The following is a 22500-nucleotide window of genomic DNA, read 5'->3' as shown; positions in this document are numbered from 1 at the left end:
GACATGAGGCCATATTCAGTTGTGCAAAACGATTGTTAATAAACAAAAAGACACAACTTATGTTTATTTGTCGAATTTTTTTTTTTTTTTTGCTGATCCGAAAAAGGATCCGATCCGTGATTCTGATCCGAGGAACAATCCGAACCGTGAGTTTTTTGATCCGTTGCACCCCTACAATCCAATGCCCAGTCAGCTGCGTTCCCTGCATCACTGTGCATCTCTTGCAAAAGACAACATCAAAATGTTCCTGCTTTGACAACTCCTAGAGCTCCACCCTCTTCAAAGGGTCCCTTGCCATATTCAAATTTAGGGAAGCAATCCGCAACTGGCCCATGAGCAAAAGCAGAAACGAAAATAGGACAAACAGCATGTACCCAATCAGTGCAAATGTCAGGGAATTAACGCTGACTGTCACTATCACTGTTACCCAACACAGTAATTAACTTTGTGACAAACTCTCCGACGATTTCCTTCCCATTCTGTAAAACGCCCTTCAGCCAATAACAACCGTCCTTGTTTTGGAAAACTGTTTGACATCAGGGACAGTCATCAATCTGGACATTTCTGGTATGCTTAGTTTGTAACCGAGTTTTTTATTAATTAATACATTTTAATTTTAATATCATTTAGGCTGTAACACTGAGCAGAAACACCACTCGGGCGCAGAGTGCAAGTGAAACTACAATCATATTCACTCTAGCTTTCTGTCACCGGGATTAGGAGGCATGGCCTCTTCTTTTGAGGCACTTTAAAAACGGCTCCTTCTGCTCCCATTTGAGAGCTTTCATCCCCAACGTCATCACCCAGAGACTGATGGACAATATCCTCTGACACGCTGTTCTGCGAGTTATCAGCACATACATCTGTTTCGGTGTGAGTGTTCTCTGCTCAGAGGGGGCATTATTCAGGTGAGAGCACTACTACCTCTCCCGGTGTTTGACCCCCTTCTGACCCAGCATCCTCCCAATGCGTAGGCGTCTCAGTACTAGAGAAACGTCCCTTCTCAGCATTCACATCCTTGTGCAGATCATTAACATTCGCCGAGTTACCACTTTTATCAGGACAAGCTCGCACCAGATGACCAGTTCGGCCACAACCAAAACCCTTCACAACCAAAACACATCATACATGTGGTCACATATATCGCATAATTGATCATCCACCATCACATTAAGGGTCAAATCTAGATCCCTATTATCTTTTAACAATCATGTAGAAATATCGCCTGAAAGATACAATATGTTTCAGGGGTGGAGATTAACTAAACATGCTATCTTTATTATGGGTGTCACTAGTTTACCATAGCAGAACAATGTTTGAGCAAGAATATCATCTTTAATAAAGGGCGGGATATTAGGCAAAATCACTTTCTTAGAATTGCTCAATAAAGGAAGTATTGAGGTGAAAACACTGTCAATCACTACTTCGCATCCAACTACTTCCTTTGCCAAGGCCAATGTTTCAAGAAACAGCACAACCACATCATTCATGTGAGCAGCAGACAGAATTTTGTCATGTCCAACAATCTCTCCTACCGCCAAACTACAACCCTCAACGCTGGTGCTGGAAGCTATTTTAATGGCGTGTTGCCTCATTAGTTTCTCAAACTTCCCTGTACCTGAGGTCGCCATGATCCCAGCCTAGAAGCAGGCGCCACAGTAGGGAAATACTGCACTAAACACTCCAGGTAACTCGAATGGAAATAAAGATTTACAAACACAAAAACATATCAGTAAACAGAAGACAGAAAAAAAAGGGAAAAAAAGATAGAAAGAGAGAAAACAGAGATCCTGGCACAGCGGGCCACACACAGCACTCGCTCACACACTCTAGCTCTGCCCACTCACTCAACATAGAGAGAGGGAGAAAGGGAGAGGGTGAGATGGAGAGAGGGAGGAAGAGGGGGAGAGAAAGAGAGAGAGGAAAACAGAGAGAGAGAGAGAGACAGAGGGGGAGAGAGAACATAGAGCAAGAGAAAAGGAGAGGAAGGGAGAGGGAGGGATGAAGAGAGAGAAGGGGGGGTATGATGCCAAATGAGTTTTTACCGCTGCGTGTTATGATTAAAAATCAAGTCTTATTGGAGGTTTAGATACAATAGCACCGTATGTTGCATTTTACTAAGCGGTAAACTCACTCACTCACTCACTCAGTCTTCCACTTCCACACACACTCACCAGCCCTGGTCCATTTTGAATTTGTAGACTGTTCCCAGGATGTGGCAGAGAGGACCGCCTGGCGTCATGTCCATGAAGCACTTTGTCTGAATGAGGGGCACACATGCAAATGTAAGATAGCACACACACACACACACAGACAAACAAACACACACACAAATATAATCTGTTTTGGTATAGTCTACATTAAAACAAAGCCTGTCTGCCTCAAATCCACACACATATATGTGCACACATTAGACACACACTACTCACAGGTAGTTTAGTGAGGGAAGGGTTGGGGCTGTGTCTCCCAAACACACACACACACACACACAAACACACATGCGCGGGCGCACACACACACACACATATAATATCAGTTTTGGTATAGTCTGCATTGAAACAAAGCCTGTCTGCCTCAAATCCACACACATATATGTGCTGATATTACACACACACTACTCAGATAGTTTAGTGAGGGAAGGGTTGGGGCTGTGTCTCCCAAACGCAAACGCACGTGCACGCACACACACACACACACACACACACACACATACAGGGCTGTACTCACTGGTAGTTTAGTCAGTGAGGGGTTGGTGCTGTGTCTCCCAAATGCCTCTTCCTGGAACTGAAGCAGCTGGAGCACCAGGGAGCCCAGGGCTCTTCCAGAGGGAGCATCCACCTGCACATACTGCACACACACAAGCATGGACTCAGGTCAGATCAGGTGTATAGCGTTGTTTACCACTTCTTGGGATTCTGTATATAAACCTTGAGTTCAATTGTTTAGTGCTACAGAACAGACCTTTGATTGGTTAGTGATTTGTGATTTGATTGAGTGATTTGAACCATTGATTGGTTTGTGACCTCTTTCTCTTATCAGAGACTTCAGATTCATCAAATCTGTCTCTGATAAGAAAAAATAATATGATGATCCCAGTTCCGGTGATGGACATCAAGTCAAATCATGTTTGGTTCAACGTATATGCTGAGCAGATTCCCACCACGAAAGGTAAACACACGCATGATCTGTCTGTCACTCCCATCGCTTGCTTCCGCACTGTCAAAGGCGCGATCCAGACACTCGCCGCTGCAGATGTAATGTGGCTAGGCCCACATACAGTGTGTGTGGGTCAACATTCTGGTGTTTGCAACAACTGCACTACTGATAACATTATAACTTTATGACTAATTCTGATACAGTTGCGTTCTGTCAGAGCAAGCGACACACTGACTGACCCGTTGTCTGCAGCTAACGGTTAGCTAAAAACAGAGCACTAGCTTGATTACCTGCCTGTCTGTCTGAGTGTTCTTTTGAAGCAGGAGCTTTCCATCAAGGATACATAAACATTTGGTAAGAATATTTTTAGCAACAGATTGGTTGTTGCTGTCACATCTGGCCAGAGCTAGTTAGCTTTAAGAAATAGGGGAAATACCAGAGAGCATGTTTAGCGGGAATACCTTTTTGTAGTGTTTCCCGATCCACAGTCGAACCCCCTCCAGTTGTGCCACGGTGTCCGGGTTCTCCCAGAACTTGGCCGAGGGTGTGCCATCCTTTTTCCAGCTAAGAGATGAGCTGCTGGTCGGCTGACTGGTTAGTCCACCAACTAGCCCGCCGCCAGGTTGGGAAGCCATTGTCATTTGGCTAACCTTTTTTTTAAACTACGTAGCGTGAACGACTCGAGCAGCCAACTGCCGAGAGCAAAGCAATACTCCGCCTACGACGAGCGGTAGCAGGGGCACTGCGTCATCCCGCACTCACGGAAGCTTAGGCTACTATCGCGATGAAGGACAATGGCTTCTCTGTTAAGATGCAATGCCTATTGTTATTCAGATCCACTTCAACATTGAACAATACCTTTACAAACTTAGTAGGCTACTGAGCTCAAAGGAAAACAATGTTCTACAAATTCATATTTTTCAATTCTTCCCACAACATGCAGGCCCACTTGGTCATGTTAAGGGTCCTCCTAAATATATAGGCTAAATATATGGTCAAATTAAACAACAATGATACAGAATGTGAGATCAGTTTATTTAAAGTCCACGCAGGCTTGTTCCCAAACCGATACCCTTTCATGTTTGCCAGTAAACTCAAAATGCCCTCACCCTTAGAGAGGGATGGGCTAATAGTGGCGCCTGCGCAGTAAGTAAAGGGAGTACTGCTGCTGACGGCTAGAAGAAGGGAGAGGCAGCTAGAGCGAGACGGGCAGAAAGGGAACCCCGTCTACCTCCGTATTAAAATAAATAATTTAATTAAAAATTAAAAGGGGAAAAAAATCCGCACAGCCGGAGCATCGTCGCCATCGCTGCCGCAGGCTGGCTGTCCGCCTGGCCATGCCAAGGACACGGCGATGTATTACTACTCCAGTCGGCCCAAAATGAGTGCCAGCGCAGCCGGGGCAGCGGGAGTGGGTGCTGGCGGGGCCAGGCGACTGCAGAACGGCAGTCGCTGCGCGGTTGGAGGCGGCTGCGGAGAGCTGGTGAACGGCGACGGGAGGTTTAGCGCCGTAGTGGCCACTGCTACTACCACCACCCCTACGGAATGCTGTGACACGGAGAGTTGCGTGGCGGAGGCCCAGACGAACAGCGACTGGGACAAAGCTTCTATTGCTGCTGCCTCTCCCCCCTGCACCAATGCGGAGCCGGGCTCCGGGAGGCAGAAAAAGAATAACAGCAGCTCCCCGAGCTTCTTTGTGAACGGCAGCACGGACGGCATTATCACGCGCGAGCGAGCGGGTGCGTGTGGGCAGTACGGGGGTCCTGGTGGGCTCGGTGGTGGTTGCAGTGCGGTTGGCAGACAAAGCGATGGACCAGGAGAAGATAACAGCATTAATATTGATCACGAACCCGAAGGCTCAAGGTACGGGGGCGAGCGTCTGTGTTTTATGGTCCCTGCGTCTTCGAGAAGCGAGCGCAGAGCGTGCAAACCGCAAGCCCCGGTCACCGGGAGGAGGAACTATAACGTTAAAGGGCAGACCCAGACCAAGGGGGCTGCTGCTTCAATGACTGCCGCCGCAAGGTGTGGCCATCAAAACGCCGAATCGGCGAACAGTAAGCGCCGGGGATGCAGTTACACTCGCGCTTCCAAACGGGTGTGCTACGCAGGCACAGCCCGTGCGGGGGACTGCGGCAGCTTAGGAACGGGGAGTGAAACACAGCAGGATTCCGGTGACACGCCGCGGATTTTCCCCGAGAGTCACAGCAGCAGCGTGTCTGAAAAGAGCAACGGCAGGCAGTGGCTGGGATCGGAACAAGCAACTGAAGATGTCGGTGAAAAGTGTCAGATTAGGCGCACGAGCGCAACTGGGTCTCACAAATCCAATTCCACAGTGTGTCCGCGTGTGGCGGGTGACGCTAGTAATGTAAACAGCAACGACATGATGCCACCTTGCCAAACGTCAAAAGGACGTGTGAGACTGTACCGTGTGCGCTCATTCCTGGCCAGCACCTCCGGATATCACAACGGCCATGGAGAGAATGGACGCTGCAACTTAAACGGGAGCAGCAGGCCCTCACCTCCCTCGCAAGACAAAGCCGTCCTAACCCGTAAGCACAGTTCCCCGGTGGCTGATATCAGCGAGCAGAGAGGGAACGGTGGCTCAAATGGGAGAGGGAGCTCTTCCCCAGACGCAGCGGTCGCAGAAATGCCAGATGCGGACAGGTCAGATGCTGCTGAGGCAGAAGACACTCAGGTGAAACTGGAAGCCCAGGTGGAGCGGGCGTCAGGTGAAGCGAGCCGGCGCCAGGTAGAACTCGAGGAGCGCTCGGAGCGCGTACTTCGCCGCTTGCAGGCCGTGCAGGTGAAGCAGGTGGAGAGGCACGTGAGCCAGCAGCTGCAGGGCCTGAGCCGGAGGCCGTCGCAGGGATCCGGTGACCGGAAGCCTGCTGCTGTGCTGTCCCATAGCTCCCGGAGGAGAGAGCTCAGTCGGCTGGCGCACAGCTGCAGCGAGGTGCTCTCGGCGGCAGGGGGCGCTCTGGACTCGGACCATACGGCCAGTAGTTCCGGGGGAAGCAGCGAGAGTGAGGAAGACGATGATGAAGATGAAGGATCAGTGATGAAAGGATGGACACACACGCGCTCCGCCAAAGCAGTGTGAGTGTCTCAGACCTGAGGTATCGATCAATATAGGCGTCTCATGCACACACACACACACACATACTGTCTGTCGCTGAGACACACACACATACATGATATGGATATATATATATATATATATATCACATATTGGCCTACCCCATGGTAGGCCAATAGGCATGGTCACTGACATTTAAGATGGAAGGCTCGTTAGTTGACATTTGGCAGCATTGTAAAACACACACCCATAGACACACACACACATACATATTCACACACACACACACACATACACAGTAAATTCAGATGGTGCTATACCTAGGCCTATAGATGATAATGGACAACACTGTCCCACATACAGTGCACACACACACTTTCTGAGTGACATGATTAAAAATGATTTTTCACCCTCTGTCTGTGTGTGTCTGTTTGTGGTTGTGTGTTTTTGCGGTGTTGTCTGTGCGTGTGTGTGTGTCAGGCGGCGGGCAACAGAGCTGCAGTGGGCTCAGGAGCGGGCGAGACTGGGCAGTAGGTGGGTCTGGCTACAGGCCCAGGTGTCCGAGCTGGAGTACAGAATCAGGGCGCTGACCGAGCTCTACACACATCTCCGCCAGGGCAAGGTAACCAGCTGCAACCACTCATTTGTGTGTGTGTGTGTGTGCGTGAGTCTGCGTGTGTGTCTCTGCCTGTATCTCTGTGTGTGTGTGCGTGTGTCTGCGTGTGTGTGTGTGTGTGTGTGGCGGGGGGGGGGGTGTCTGTGTGTATGCTCACTTAACATATTGTTTTGTTTGCATGTTTACATGTTCACTGTATTGAGTTTGACTGTGTTGATGAGTTGTGTGTGAGAGATGTTTTGTATTTTAGTGGGTTGGTGATGTGTTTTGAAGTATGTTGCTCAGTATGTGAGATGTTTTGTATCTGACTCAAGGGGTGAATGTGTGTATGTTGCACATACTTCTACTATTAGTATGTGTACACTGCTATTTTGTTCTGATATGAGCTGTGCATTAGCCTAATTTGAGTGTGTGTGTGTGTGTGTGTGTGTGTGTGTGTGTGTGTGTGTGTGCAGGTGCGCACTGGTCCTGAAACACCTCTCAGAGCCCCCAGACCTCCCCCACCACAAAACAGCGCCACCTGCAGGTAAGAACACACTGCATGTTTTTACACTAGCACTCACTCACTCACTCACTCACACTGTCCTGCACTCATGCATGGACACTCCATGTCTCACTCAGTTAATAAAAAACAATGGATATTCTCAGTCAAAAGTGAATCTGTTGGCAGGAACTACAAAAATGGAAGAGATGTAATCAAATTTTTTGGCTGACACGGTCAAATTTCTGTTTACCACAATTCTGTCTTCATTTCTGCGTAACGTAACTGCATGGACGCCATGCTGTCATGTGTTCAACTGTGATTGGGGTCAGTTGTTATCTGGGAGTTGGATTAATGCCCTGCTTTCAGAAGGCCCAGTCCCTGACTGCACTGCTCGTCCTGTTCTCTCTCAGGTCCTCCTCTGCCGGTGAGCCTCTCAGGAAGACCAAGGCGGAAGACGCTGTCCCCTCTCCCCAACCCCCGCTAGCCTCCGCTGCTCGTGTCTGTCCGTTGCCACGACTACGGCGGCACAAGCTCCTTCGCCTGGAGGCATGTCCAGCCCTGGGTTCAAAGGTGACATTCACTCACTCTCTTACACACACACACACGCTGCTCACTTGTAATCAGAGGTGAAAGTATATGCACACAGCATTACACACACACACACACTCTATAGCAGTGTTTTTCAACCACTGTGCCGGGGCACACTAGTGTGCCGTGAGAGATCATCAGGTGTGCCGCAGAAAATTACCCAAATGTCACTCACTGGTCCAGAAAAGCAACTGTTGCATCAAAGAATTTATAACCACATGCTCTCATTGATTGTATGATTGCACTATTTGTGGTATGCAGGCATTGTACAACGGGGCCCCATATCCAGTATTCACAGAATCATCACATATCCAGTTCATAACAACAATTAAATTAGATAGGCCTATAGTCACCTACAAATGAAACAGAGGGCCATAATAAGGCCATATCTGTGTATTATTTGAAATTTTAGGCTATAGTATGTTTATTTTTTCTTCACACAGGAGTGTGCCGTGGGACATTTTAAGTGTCAAAGGTGTGCCGTGGCACAAAAAAGGTTGAAAAACACTGCTCTATAGTATACAGTGTATACAGATCATATCCGCACACAGACAAAAAAGCTGTTTGTAGAGTACACATGAAATGAATCCTTATGCATTATATGATAACCGGTAACAGCGGAGTATGTAGTCCTGTTGCAGTTGTCTGCCATAGTGCAGTGTGATCTGATGTGGTTGTATGGTAGATGCTGCTATAGGTGCTTCGCCCTGAAAGGTGAGGGTTTTTGAACATTCTAACATAAGATTCCGTTCTGCAACAATTCAAGGTTTTACAATTTTATGTTGAATTCAGTGAACCCAGATATTCTTTAGAACGTTCATTTCCCAACATTCCCGTCACACCGGTGTGCCGCCAGCATTGTGTTTAATAGTGCTACAACAATCAATCAATTAATCAAGTAATTGACAGCTATTAAATGAATCACCAAATATTTTGGTAATCAATTCATCAGTTTGTCATTTTTTAAAGAAAATATGATTAGCAGATTTCAGCTTCTTAAACTGTGGCATGCTGTGGTGGTGTGCGAGAGTGTTACCTTCTCTCTCCTGCGTTGTTCCAGCCGGTGTCGTTGCCGTGTGTGTGCGAGCCTTCCGTGGTGTGTGTGCTGTGTGGCGGGGGACCGCCACGGCCTCCACCGGACCCACGGGAGTGTGTGGAACAGCGGCGGTCTCGGTTGGACCTGTGTGTGCATCCAGTTCTTACACTCCCTTCAGGTGATGATACACACTCATGTACACACACACACACACACACAGAACAGATTGTATTTAGTGTATTTTGACCTAGTGTGGGTAAGACACTACCCAGACACTGCTCCGGGTGTGTATGTGTGCTCCTAGAGAGTTCACCGCTCCGAGTGTGTGTTTGTGTGTGTGTGAATGCGTGTGTGTGTGTGTGTGTGAATGTGTGTACACTACCCCCGGATGGGTAAAATGCAGAGAACAAATTTTCATTCAGGATTTTCCTACAGGACTAATCAGGTATAACTTAACTTAACTTAAGACAAGAAATGCCTTCAGGTGATATGCACTCACACACACACACACACACTGTACAGAAAGAAGAGATTTGGTGTATTTCGAGCTAAGGTTATTATTATTATGTGTAGGAAAAACAATTGACTGTGTCCACTTACAAAAATTGACATATATTTGATAATTTTGAAAAGAAAGTGTGTAAACTGAATATTGAAATGAATGATATGTTTTTGATTTATAGATGTATTTATTTATATATATGTGTGTGTGTGTGTGTGTGTGTGTGTTTGTGTGTGTGTGTGTAGACATTCCTTTAGTGGTTCAGTGTGGGACGTCCCCGCTGGTCGGAGGTTCCCAGAATGCATTGCGTCGGACGGGTGTGCCCGCCCATGCTGCTGGTGTGGGTAGGCGGGGCCAGGGAACTCAGAGGGCGGGGCGTGTGAGGAGGAGACTAATGTGTCCCCGCCCACCTAATACACTCCCCCCACTCCAACACAGTACAGGTGAGACCACAGGCTCCATCTCCATGTCCCCCTTCACGGACTCACACATTTGATGCGTGTTCCCTCTAACCCTGAAACGTTTGCAATACGTTGTTGGTGTTGTCAATGTAACGACAGGGCAAAGGTGCTGTCCCATTCCTTATATTAGCAATTTGGACCCTTACAGCCTCTCAAACTCAATCACTTCTCAACGGATGCCAGTTACGTCTTTGAGGGTTCAGGGCTTGACCTTAGGGAGGACACCAAGAGACTCACTCGCTCACTCGCTCGCGCACGCATGTAATATAAAAACATGATCCCAGTCTCGTTTATACCACATTTCTACATGGTTGTCTAGAGCTTTCATCAACATTGATGTACACACACACACGCACGCACGCATCGTTGGGCTCAGTGGCATTAGCCTCATCCACCTCTCTCTCTCTCTCTCTCCCTCACACTCACACACACACACACACACACACACACACACACTCTCGTATGCAGGTGGAACCTGTGGCAGAAACTACAGAGGTGTGGTCAGTCCTGGACTGCTGAATCAGCGAATCACAGACCTCCCTCCCCTGTCAACCACTTCCCCAGTTCCAGGTACTTCCAATCAGGTAAGACGGTGCCCCAGGAGGGACAAAACACGTCACGGCAGCTGGGTTCTAAAACTCACCTCACATACAGCCCAACTAAGGGCCTGCAGCTGGTCTGTGAAACCAGTTGGCTCAATCTTTTTCTTCTCTCAAGTTCACACTGTAATAGGTGTTATTGACTACAACAAAAAAACTCCCTTTGTATTGTCAAAACATTTCTCATCATACCAATTGATCCTTACCCATTACATATTGTGCACAGACATGTTAGGCATGTTTGGCACAATACTGCAAATTAGGCTTTCAGATGACACTATGGACTGGAGTAAATACTATAACTGTGTTAAGACAAATGCCTAAGTATATCATACTCTGTGCTGTCACCAAAGCATTTCTGATCATACAAATGGTTGTAAATGCTAAATAGTGGAGTGCATTTCCATAGTGCTTTTCTACTCCAAGCACTCCAAGCTCTTCAGTGTCATGCCTCACATTCACCATTCACACACACACACACTCATACACCAATGCCTGAGGCTTCAATGCCAGACGCCAGCCTGCATATTGTTGCATATAATACACAGTCTCTGTTTATATAATATACAATGAATGTTTATCTGTTTATCGGATGTGTGTGTGTGTGTTTTGATCAGCCCTTGCGCAGGCGTCGAGGGGAGAGCTCTTTTGACATCGATAACCTGGTGATGCCCGTCGGTCTGGCAGGACTCGGAGCGCGAGTGCAGAAACTCCAGTACAAGGAGATCATCACTCCCAGGTGTGTGCGCACACACACACACTCACACACTTATACTCACTCACACACACACTTATATTCATACACACACTTATATTCACACCCAATCTATCTATCTATCTGGACCAACACAACACAAGCAAATATCTTATCAATTTTGTTTGGTGTCCATATTTATTTATTAATCTCTCTCTCTCTCTCTCTCTCTCTCTCTCTCTCTCTCTCTCTAGCTGGAGGGAACTGGATGATGAGAGGGAGGTGCCACATCCTGCTCTACTGGACTCCACACTCTCACACCAGCAGGAAGAGCCTCAGGGAGATGCAGAGTCAGAGGAGGTGTGTGTGTGTTGATACGGATGTGTGTCTTTGCTGATAGGGATGTGTGTGTCTTTGCTGATAGGGATGTGTGTGTCTTTGCTGATAGGGATGTGTGTGTGTTTGTTTATAGGAGGTAGGTGTGTGTGGGTGTTTGTGTGTGTGTGTGTTTGTTTGTTTTAGTATCCATTTACACAAAATATCACCATTGTGTGGATATGAAGACCTCTCGTGTTGTGTATTACTGACAATCAGTGTTTTTTAAAATTAGTATTATATTATCTCTTTCTCTCACTCACACACACACACTTTCTCTCTCACACTCTGTGTGTGTGTGTGTGTGGCAGGTGGAGGACATATCTGATGGATCTTTCCTCAGTCGTCATGCTGTTTGTGAGAACAGAGAACGGGGTCGCTGGCGCAACTGGGCACACAGACATCGCCGTGGCAGGTGAGACATGCGCACACACACACACACACGCACACACACACACACACACACACACACACACGCAATACAGGGACATGCAGGATCAGTCGGGCCATAGGGAAACCCATCTGATGATGTTCACCATTGTGCCACAGATCTAACTGATCCCTGCTCTCTCTCAGGTCCTCTTCGTTCCACGGTGAGGGCAGGTGGAGCTCCAAGTTGCTGGAGGGGTCGCCGTCGTCTCCGGACCCCAGGCAGGGATACCCTACTGAGGGGGAGATCTCTCCAGCCAGCCCCTTCCCCTTCACAGACCCAGAGGATGCCAGCCTCTTCCTGCCTGAAGAGGAACAGCAGGTGTGTGTGTCTGCATGTACATGCTTGAGTGTGTGTGTACTTAAGTGTGTCTGTGTGTGTGTGTGAGTGTTTTCTTGTGTGGGCGTGTACATGTACATTTTAAACGATTAAAAGAGATATCATGTTCTAGTCGATTACAACAACAACAATACATTACCTTTATATAGCGCTTTTCTCGACACTAAAAGTGCTTAACAGGGAAGGGGGGACGTCACTAACCACCACCAATGTGTAGCACCCACTGGGTGATGCACGACAAACTGGTGTTTACTTTTAACAAGCTTGAAGCCTACTTTCATATAAGCACAACGACACGGAACACAACCACAATTGTTTCAGAAAACCGGATTTTCTTGAATCTCCTATTCAGGCACTAGTACTAGCACTACCACTATCTGACACAGTTTCACACAACCTCAGCAGAACAATCATGTAGTGTTCTCTAATGACAGGTGATGTTGCCATGGGAACGCCGGACGTTCCCGCTGTTGGAAGCGGAGCTCGCAGCGTTGCAGGAAGAGGAAGAGGAGGAGGAGCTTTGCGAAGGCGAAGGCAGCGGACGTAGCCAGAGCACCGATTCAGGCATCTCTCTGGGCAGCCTGGAACTTTCCCCGAGGACCCCTCAGCCAGCAGCACTTCCCCCGGCAACCAGCTCAACTCAGGACCCTCCGTGCCCCGCGCGCTCCCCGATCCCCGCTGCCTTCCTCCCCCGACCCCCTCTCTCACCCCACACCCTACACCCTGCTTTCACAGTGAGACGCCAGTTTAGATCAGATGCTCCCTGAATGAGAACGCAGCCTAGCCCAGTCGAGGTCAGTCACTTCCTCAGTGAGAACCCAACCCAACACAGCCCAGTCTAGATCAGACGCTCCCTGAATGAGAACCCAACCCAACCCAACCCAGCCCAGTCTAGATTAATCGCTTCCTAATCCAGAGCCATGGCCAGGTGTCACCTGGAAGTCGGATCTAAACACCCTCAGCTCCTCACTACCAGTTCGACCCCCTACCTCACTTCTGTCCACACACACACACACACACACACACACACACACACACACACTTAGTTGTTGCTCTCCCTTAATGTAGGTTGTGTGTGAGGGCACAAGTAGGGCACGTTAGCTTGCTGGTCATGTTGAAGTACACCTATCCATTTGGCCAGAGTGAGTAGCCATGTGTTTCTGACGTTTCTGACCTCTTTCAGGCCATCTCCTACATCCAGAGTCTTGGCACCACTTTAAGAGCCAGCCAGATCGCACTTAGACAGCTGAGCTCACTGACCATTTTAACCCATGGAAGTCCAGCATCTCCTATCCACATGACTTGGAACGGAAAAAGATGCTATGACTTTTGTACAGGAGAAGCTCAGGGGTGCATGTCAAATATGTGGTGACAAACCACTAAGTTAACCCCAAAAGTGACAAACGTTAACCCCAAAGACGTGGTAAACCTCCTAATAGAAGACACCTGTGATTTATATTCTCTAACAAAACAAAGTCATAGGGCCCCTCTTTACCTTGGTCTCACTAAACTAGCTACATGGAATACACCCCTGGTTCTTCTTCCCATCCAGCAGGTGGCACCCTCATCTCTCATCACCATAACTCTGGCCAGATTGGCTCCACTGTTATCTGCCATTTACTCCTTAACCGAACACTTTACTTGCCCAGTAACATTCGCTCACACACTAACCTAGAACTACAAACATCAACACATACACACACACACACATGCACACACCCACAGCAATACACACTGTCCACCCTTGCCTTACATGATGTATACACAGCGACTTTGACCCTTGTCTTTATAATCAACACAGACCATACCCATGCATAACCCTAACGTTGCCCAAGGACCCTTACTCCCACCCCACACAGTGTCCATTTAGTAGTGTCCTTAGTAGGATACATGATTGCATACAGCCTTATGCCCTGGTCTCACAGACTAGAAGACTCACAAAAGAGCAGTTCATATGTACTCCCCTACACTGCACACTAAATGCAAAAACTACAATTGTAAAACACTAACGTCTCATTCTACACTCAATCTATTGGAACCTCCTGAACCTCTTTGTCTAGACTACATTACCCATAACCCATAATCCACTGCACCCCAGCACCTTAAATTTGTACACTACAATACCCCCGATACTCACGGATCTCTGTATGGCCTTTCTATGGTTCACCCTCCTGAGATATTACACCATTCTATATCTTGTGTCTTCTTCTTCCTTCTTCCTCTTCTTCCTTCCTCTTCGTCTCTACCCCAACGCCCCCCCCCCTCATACACACACACTCTTCCCACCCCTCCACCCATCATCTTCTCAGTGTCTCAGTCAATACTGACTGATGTGTTGACTGAATTATATAAATTACTTTTCCGTTAATGATTGATTTTCTTGTTTTCTTGTTTTTGTTTGTTTTCATTTGGGGCCTGTCCAAACATGGATTTGTTTTTGTTTGCCTTTGTTTACTTGTCTGTCTGTTTTTGTCTACCTGGGGCTGAATGACTCCGACTATTTGTGTGTGTTTGTGTGTGTGTCTCCACTGCGCCACACGCACACACTCCATCGAGCATCTTACTCTAGCTCCAGTAAAACTGGATACGACGGCTAATTTTGGAAAAGGATCTTTACTGACATCTGGCTCTCATCCATCCAGCAGGCGCCCATGCCAGACCAGGGTCAGAGCTACTCCACACTGCTGTCAGCCGCCATCTCATCAGAACATCCATACCTAGCACTCCTATGAGCTGGCTGATTTCATGCAGGTGTGTGTGTGAGCGTGTGTGTGCGTGTGTGCGTGCGTGTGTGTCAACAGTTTGGACAGGTCCTTTGCACTGCTGACCGACCGATGTTGTGTGTATACAAATGTCTCTTTTGTAAAAAAAAAAAAAAAGAAAACACAAAAGGAACATGAAGACTTAAAAAAGCGCACAATGCTGTCAATGCAAAGACTCAATAAAAGAGAAGTAAAGACAAGGCTGTGTCCTTCATATCTGTGTTTGTTTTCTGTCATGAAGTGAAGTGCATTAAGGTTAAAATGTCAAAAGGAAATGGAGATGTAACTTCCTATTTTGCAGCAGTCCTCATTTGGTCTACACAGCCAGTGCTAGGGTTGCACAATGAATTGATTTTGATCAAAATCGCAAATTGAACTAATGCTATTAGCTAATCGCAAAGGCTGTAATTAATTCGGCAGCTTGCAACTCTTCCGATGGTTAATTTTGTCACATCAATGATCTTTTTTTATATTCATGTCATCCTCCCTGTATGACAGGCTGTGACACGCATCTGACAGAAGTGCTGTGCTTCTCATGCACTAGGCATGCTGACCAATCAGAAGTGGCCCAATTTACAGCCAAAACGTGGAGTATTGAATCAAAAAACTAAATGAAATCACAATCTCAATATCACAATTAGATTCTTTCCCCCAACCTGTGCAGCCCTACCCAGAGTGACATACACAGATCCTGTTTAGTGGTCAAAGTTGAGACATCTCCCATGTCCACATCAACCCTTAACACCCAACTGCTCCTCGGGCGACACAACCGTGGTGGCCCACTGCTCCGGGTGCTCACTGTGTGTGTGTTTGTGTGTGTGTATTCACTAACCAGGGCTGTACAGTGCTACATATACGTAGCACATGCTACAAAAAAATCAGTCTGTGCTATGGATGATTTACCAGCTTAGCACCAGTGTCACCTAATTTTCTAGAGTGCAGCCTACAGTAAGGTGTTTTTAACTACATACCGATGCTATAGATTTTGTGGATAGTGCTACAAAACTATTAACCTCTGTAGCACTAGTGCTACGAGGAAAAAAATTGAATGCACAGCCCTGCTAACCACGAATCACAGATGGGTAAAATTTAAAGAAAGAATTTCCCTTGGGATCAATGATGGTGTTTATCAACTACAACCCCAAATTAGAGAAAGTTGTGTAAAATGCAAATAAAAACAGAATGTGATCATTTACATGTCCCATAAACCCATATTCACCGGCATAAAGGACAGAGACAACATATCAAATGTTGAAAATGAAAAATTTGACTATTTCATGGAAAATAATTGTTCATTGTGAATTTGATGCTAGTAACATGTTTAGGAACTGAGGACACCAGTCACTGGTTGAGACTGAAATGTCCCATTCCCATTGCATTTTACACAACATCCCAACTTTTTTTGATTTGGGGTTGTATCTATTCATCTATCCCATCATACACCCTCAAGGACCTTTGATGTTGTCATGGGAACATGGTAGAATATAGTATTTCAGCTTTTCCAACCCATGTTTAGTGGTAAAAGTTGAGGGGGAGCAAAGCAATGTTTTTTTATGTAGTTGCCCACTGTCACCACAAGGGCACCATTTAGTAAAAACAGAGACTTTCTAATGAGGAGACACAGCGCTCAAAAAATCCTCCATAGAAATGCATGGGGTTAGTTTGTAAAGCCAATATGGCCGTTGTCTACATATATAATCCCACCCCTTCCTCGGCAAAACGTTGACATGTGAATACTGATAGCAATAATGTTACGGTTAAAATTAATAATAATTTAATTTCTAAACTAGTTTCCGTTATCCATGTGGCCCTTCTTGGTTTAAAACAAAAACACCCTCCCCTCCCCCCAATCAAATGCTAATGTACTGGTTCAAGGGCTATCAGGTACACAGGACAAAGGAGAACCAACCAAGTGGGCTTGTTTTGGCGCCTAATTCTTCCTTTGTTTAAAGCATTCAAAAGTAACTAAACTGCAATGTTTGTCAGATTTTAGACTTGGACTTAGACTAAGACTAGAAGGATGTAGAACGGAAGAGAGGAGAAGTTGGCTACAGGCCAACCTAGGCCTTCCAGGCCTGGGCTAGGCCTACATTAGAGTTTAGATTCTCTGCCCGAGCCCGAGCCCGAACTTGACCCGACCCGACCCGCGGGCCGGGTCGGGCTGATATTTCCAGCCACTATCCTCGGGCCGGGCCGGGCCGGGTCCTTGAACAAGCTTGCTTTTTTTTCTCCTTCTAATCATTAGCCTACTTGGATGGGGAGCTAAAGCTATGCCATAGTCAGACTCAGAAATATTTTATATTTATCAAAGTAGGCCTAAGTAACAAGTGTATACAAAGTTATACAAGTTAGGCTCAGAGTTACAAAATGTCAATTGTAATGTCATCTGCGCAACACGTGTCATGCGCAGCTTCTCCACTCACACACATCACACCGGGCCTGCTGTGCTGTATTGTGTAGCTTAAGTGCAACGTGAAGCTTGAAGATGTAAAGAAAAAAAATGAAAACAGGAGAAATAACTTCGAGGAAGTTTGGAGAAAAGTCGGAGGTATGCATTTGTCAGGTATGCTTTGTTGCGTGCATTAAGTGCGCACGATGTTCACCTATGACAGCAAAAATACTTTAAGATGAACATGAAGCAGGCTTGCCATGGCAGAAATAATGATAGCCAGCCTTCAATGTCCTCTTTTGTCCTCTCAATGTCCTCTAAACGGATTTCTGTAGCTCAAACAGCTCGGAATTGTAGTTGAGAACGTCAGTTATAATGGCCCACGTATTTCAAAAATGTCGGGTTTAAATCGGGCTCGGGCTCATAATTACAGTTAACGTGTCGGGCCGGGTCGGGCTCGGGCACAATGTGCACGGGCTCGGGTAGGGTCGGGCTTGATTTTTTGGGCCCGATCTAAGCTCTAGCCTACATAGACCATAGACCATTTTTTGTACCTTCTCTGCTTGTAACAGAATAAACTTGATTCCTGAGTTTTTACTGAAGTTTGCCAGTCTAAGATTAATATTAAGTAATTATTCACCACAATTACTTTCAATACATTGAGCCAATCATGTGGAGTGATGTGAATACATTGAGCCAATCATATGGTGTGTTGTGAAGACATCGTGCCAATCATGTGTTGTGAACTCGCAGCTGGAGCAAGGTTGGTGTGTGAAGCCCTGTGCACGCGCATTTCTGCCAAATAGGATGCCCGATGAGTGGCCAAAAAGCGTTGCAATATGGCCGCCGAGTGGAGGGACTTGCCTAAAAGGACTTTGATAAAAATCACATTGCTGAGTATGTTCAAATTATAATGTTCCATGATGGAGAAGAACACAGTGCTCAAGTGCTCAGCGACACAAACAAAATTACAAGAGACCTTTCGGGATGGGTTGGTCAAAATGTCGATTTTAATCGCTCTATAAAATATCCTCTATCTTTAAAACGCAAAAGTACAAATGCCATTAAATATCCTCCCGCCCTTTATGACAAAGCCCCATGTGTTTCCTAAAGATTTCAAAGTACAAACATTTTACAAAACAACAAAACTACATGGTATTATTGCACATCTTTCACTGCCAACCACAGGAGGGCGCCAGACGCGGGGAGGGGCGGTAAAAGGGGTGGGGGTGGCGGGCTAGTCACCCCAGGTGAGCGTAAATTAAGACTCTTTTCAGTGATATGGGAAACAGACAAGGTTGGCAGCAGGGGCAGGAGAATGGGGCAAATCTGCAGATAATTAGAAGAATTCTGTAGCAAAACTGCTGTTTGCCACACCGGCTGACTGTCAGTAAGTCAGACTGGTGCACCTCTGTCTGCGCTTGGCAGAGTTAGCGTGTGTGAGAGTGTTTGTGTGTGTGTGTGTGTATGGGGGTGTGTGAATCTGTGTGCATATGTGTGTGTGTGTGTGTGTGTGTGTGTGTGTGTGTGCGTGCATGCATGCGTGCGTCTGTGTGTGTGTGCGCATGTGTGCACTTATGAGATTTCATACTGGACCTCTGTCCACTAGATCTATCCACACTAAATAGAATTATATCATGCATCAATCTACTTCATTTCACAGCGTACATGCACACACACACACACACACACACACACACACACACACACACATTCACACACATACATGTATGAGTGTAATATGGCCATGTGTATGACCATCTTTAGTTATTATTACTGGTAGTTTGGCTGAAAGAACACCTCTGTCTGAAATGAAACCAAGCAAATCATATAAACATCTCCCTCTCTCTCACACATACACACTCACACGCACACACACACACACACACACACACACACACACACACACACACACATATGTACAAACTCACAAATGCAAACGCACATATGTACACTAAAACGCGCGCACACACACACACATTAGACTAAAGCCTGGCTTGCTACGGCCAATAGCAGATCTCAGATGAGCACACACCCCAGTGATCAGCGCTGGAGAGAGAGAGAGAGAGAATGGTCATGTGACTGTGTGGTGCTTCCTGGACACTGATCCATCAGGGGGTATTCCAAGTATATACGACTAGCATGGATAAGTTAGCGGTAATTCAGAAGAAGTGGTACATCTGCTCATATGGAGCCATATAACCTTGTTTTATTAAAGGAGCACGCCAACATATTGGGAATTTAGCTTACTTGGCGTCTATCCCAGAGTTAACACATACGCGGATACATACCCTTCTCTTCTCTGCGCGTGCAATAACCCAGGCCATTAGCCTAGCCTATTCCAGTTAGCCTATAGCTCCCTTTTAGCTAGGCTAGCTGTAGGCAAACTAGAATAACTCACTTCCAGTAAATTATGCTAAGCTAGGCTAAGAGTGTCAGACCAGGTTATTGCACACACAGAGAAGCGAAGGGTATGTATCCTCTGATCCAACTCTGGGGTAAAGCTAATTTCCCCAAAAGTTGGCGTGTTCCTTAAAGAGAACACCACAGGACTCTTCTATTAAGAGGTATATCTCTTACTCTGAAACATACCGTAAGTTGTTCAAAAACCACATATTTGAAGCACGCCCTGGAAACTAAATGGGTTCAACTCTCTCTGAGGCTTAGGCCCACTGGGTACTGGACAATCAGTCATCCTTCCAGAGCTTTCTCTGAGGCGTAAGATAACGAGTGCTCCAGACAGCCTCGGACGCTAGGACACACACACCCGGCAGGACCAACGCGACCTGGAGATCTACCTGTGCAACTAAAACAGGTGCTGCAGACTGCAAACAGGTTTAGAGTGCTGGAGAAGTACAAAACATACAGACAGGCAGACAGACAGACAGACAAACAAACAAACAAACAAACAAAAAAGAACAGCCAGAGTCTCTCTGTGAAGTCACACAGTAAGGAAGGTAGCTGTGTGGGGGTGGGCTCCACAAGCCCCTCCCCCTACTTGTCAATAAGTCCCGCCTCTTTGATCTTGCTGTAGAAGAACTTCTCGAGCAGGCTGGCGCATTTGTAATACTCGCTCTCGGGAGGGTTGTACTCGCGACAGTTGGTGAAGATGCGCTGCATGTCGGCCATGAAGAGCTTCCGTGTAGTGTAGTACCGGCTCTTCAGCCGCTCACTCATCGTCTTCAGGTCTACACACACACAAACACACAAGACATGACTGTTGCTGTGTTTCACCCAAGACTGTGCCTTATCTATGATTGAATGTGTGTGTGTGTGTGTGTGTGTGTGTGTGTGTATGTGTGCGTGTGTGTACTAATATATGCGAGTGTGTGTGTGTGGTTGGGTGCATATGTAGGCTCATGCATAATGTGTGTGTGTATGTGCATACGTACACTAGTGTGTGTCTTACCCATGGGGAAGCGGATGACCTGGTAGTACCCTGGGGCCTCACTCTTCTTCACTGGCTCCATGAATGGCCAGGCACTCTGGTGACTCTGCCATACACACACACACACACACACACACACACACACACACACACACACACACACACACACACACACACACACACAATTAGTGTAAATGTTTGTCTCTGTCTGTCTGACAGCTGCCTGACTATGTTTGTCTCTCTGTCTATCTGTCTGTCTGTCCGTGTGTGTGTTTGTGTGTGTGTGTCTCTCACCTTGACGTTCTGTAGGATGGTCTTTAAGGTGCTGTACAGCTGGTCTGGATCCTTGAGCTCCTTCCTGGCCATCAGAAGGCACAGTATTGTCAGTATTAAGCACACACCACACGCATGTGCATGCACACACACACACACACACACACACACACACACACACACACACACACACACGCACACACGCACACACATACACACACACACGCACACACACACACACAGACACATACACATACACACACACACAAAGGTAGCAAATACAAAACTCACCCTTTACCCAAAGGTTTCCAGCCAGTCTCCCCTACAAGACAAATGTAATTTAGTTAATGTTTCTGAATCTCCTAGTACCCAGACCAATCCACACAAATGGCCTTACTGTAAGCACACACACACACACACACACACACACACATACACACACACACACACAGCTCTGGAAAAAATTATATACACATAGCTCTGGAAAAAAATTAAGAGACCACTGCACATTTTTCTGATGTCATCCAACGGTTGCTGAGTGACATTTCAATAAGTTGACGGTCATATTCAACTTTGCAGTGGTCTCTTAATTTTGAATAGGACTGTCAATTCATTCGAATGTCACTCAGCAACCGTAGGATGACATCAGAAAAATGTGCAGTGGTCTCTTAATTTTTTTCCAGAGCTATGTGTGTATATATATATATATATATATATATATATCATATCATACTGTTTTTTCCACATAAAGGAATTACTTACGGATACCGGGAATACTCTCAATGGGAATCTGCCTAACTCCCTCCTTAAAGCAGGACAGACCTGGATACACCTTACGGATCTGAGCCTGCTTCCGCTCAATCAACTTCTTAATAATCTGAGAGAGGGAGACACATGGGGAGAGGAGAGGAGAGGAGAGATGGAGAGAGATGAGGGGAGAGAGGAGGAGAGATGGAGAGATGGAGAGGAGGGGAGAGAGGGAGAGATGGAGAGGAGGGAAAGATAGAAAGGAGGAGAGAGAGGGAGACATGGTGAGATGGAGGAGAGGGAGAGGAGGAAAGATGAAGAGATGGAATGAGGGAGAAAGGAGATGGAATGAGGGAGAGAGGAGAGGAGAGATAGAGAGGAGGACAGAGAGGGAGAGATGGTGAGATGGAGAGAGGGAGCGATGGTGAGATGGACAAGGAGAGATGGAGAAAGGGAGAGATGGAGAGACGGAGCGAGATTAAGAGAGGGTGAGGAGGGGAGAGAGGGAGAAATGGAGAGATGGTGAGAGGGAGAGAGGGAGAAAAAAGAAAGAATTTTGAGTCATATGATATAGAAAGGGAGAGG

General features: G+C 46.7%; 3 protein-coding genes across 8 annotated transcripts in view; 1 reads left to right on the top strand and 2 right to left on the bottom strand.

The window, feature by feature from the left end:
* Positions 1–3884, bottom strand: part of smarcc1b (SWI/SNF related BAF chromatin remodeling complex subunit C1b) — a 24957-nt gene extending 21073 nt beyond the window's left edge. For 2 of the 3 annotated variants that reach the window (XM_076302291.1, XM_076302292.1), the window contains exons 1-3: positions 3618–3884; positions 2728–2847; positions 2175–2260 (exon numbers count right to left, since the gene is read on the bottom strand). In XM_076302291.1, the coding sequence (XP_076158406.1) occupies positions 2175–2260; positions 2728–2847; positions 3618–3797 (386 nt within the window). In that variant the 5' untranslated portion in view covers positions 3798–3884. The remainder of the gene's footprint in view (positions 1–2174; positions 2261–2727; positions 2848–3617) is intronic. The other variant, XM_076302290.1, reaches the window with a different exon arrangement.
* Positions 3885–4347: 463 nt separating this feature from the next.
* LOC143141051 (uncharacterized) lies at positions 4348–15309 on the top strand. Its single transcript, XM_076302289.1, has 12 exons — positions 4348–6252; positions 6713–6854; positions 7304–7374; positions 7743–7902; positions 8981–9134; positions 9704–9901; positions 10388–10503; positions 11136–11257; positions 11467–11572; positions 11899–12002; positions 12164–12338; positions 12791–15309. The coding sequence occupies exons 1-12, from the start codon at positions 4511–4513 to the stop codon at positions 13121–13123; spliced, it is 3423 nt and encodes a 1140-aa protein (XP_076158404.1). The 5' UTR covers positions 4348–4510; the 3' UTR covers positions 13124–15309.
* A 3190-nt stretch (positions 15310–18499) lies between these two features.
* Positions 18500–22500, bottom strand: part of kat2b (K(lysine) acetyltransferase 2B) — a 16873-nt gene continuing 12872 nt past the window's right edge. For all 4 annotated transcript variants that reach the window (XM_076302287.1, XM_076302288.1, XM_076302285.1 and 1 more), the window contains exons 14-18: positions 21931–22045; positions 21460–21490; positions 21190–21253; positions 20917–21001; positions 18500–20695 (exon numbers count right to left, since the gene is read on the bottom strand). In XM_076302287.1, the coding sequence (XP_076158402.1) occupies positions 20502–20695; positions 20917–21001; positions 21190–21253; positions 21460–21490; positions 21931–22045 (489 nt within the window). In that variant the 3' untranslated portion in view covers positions 18500–20501. The remainder of the gene's footprint in view (positions 20696–20916; positions 21002–21189; positions 21254–21459; positions 21491–21930; positions 22046–22500) is intronic.

Source organism: Alosa pseudoharengus, unplaced genomic scaffold (assembly GCF_046254945.1).
Source record: "Alosa pseudoharengus isolate Yale_2024_CS ecotype anadromous, Long Island Sound unplaced genomic scaffold, YU_APseudo_1.1 YU_APseudo_1.1_scf_23, whole genome shotgun sequence".
NCBI classification, from domain to species: domain Eukaryota; kingdom Metazoa; phylum Chordata; class Actinopteri; order Clupeiformes; family Clupeidae; genus Alosa; species Alosa pseudoharengus.
Note: the sequence above shows the minus strand (reverse complement) of the source record. Positions and strands in the feature narration are given on the sequence as shown.

What these genes read in the sequence shown, in the direction of transcription:
- LOC143141051 (XM_076302289.1), top strand. Translation starts at nt 4,511, where the DNA reads ATGTATTACTACTCCAGTCGGCCCAAAATGAGTGCCAGCGCAGCCGGG. An exon ending in ACGCGCTCCGCCAAAGCAGT is followed by an intron (nt 6,253 to 6,712) that starts GTGAGTGTCTCA and finishes TGTGTGTGTCAG; the next exon opens with GCGGCGGGCAACAGAGCTGC. An exon ending in GAGATGCAGAGTCAGAGGAG is followed by an intron (nt 11,573 to 11,898) that starts GTGTGTGTGTGT and finishes TGTGTGTGGCAG; the next exon opens with GTGGAGGACATATCTGATGG.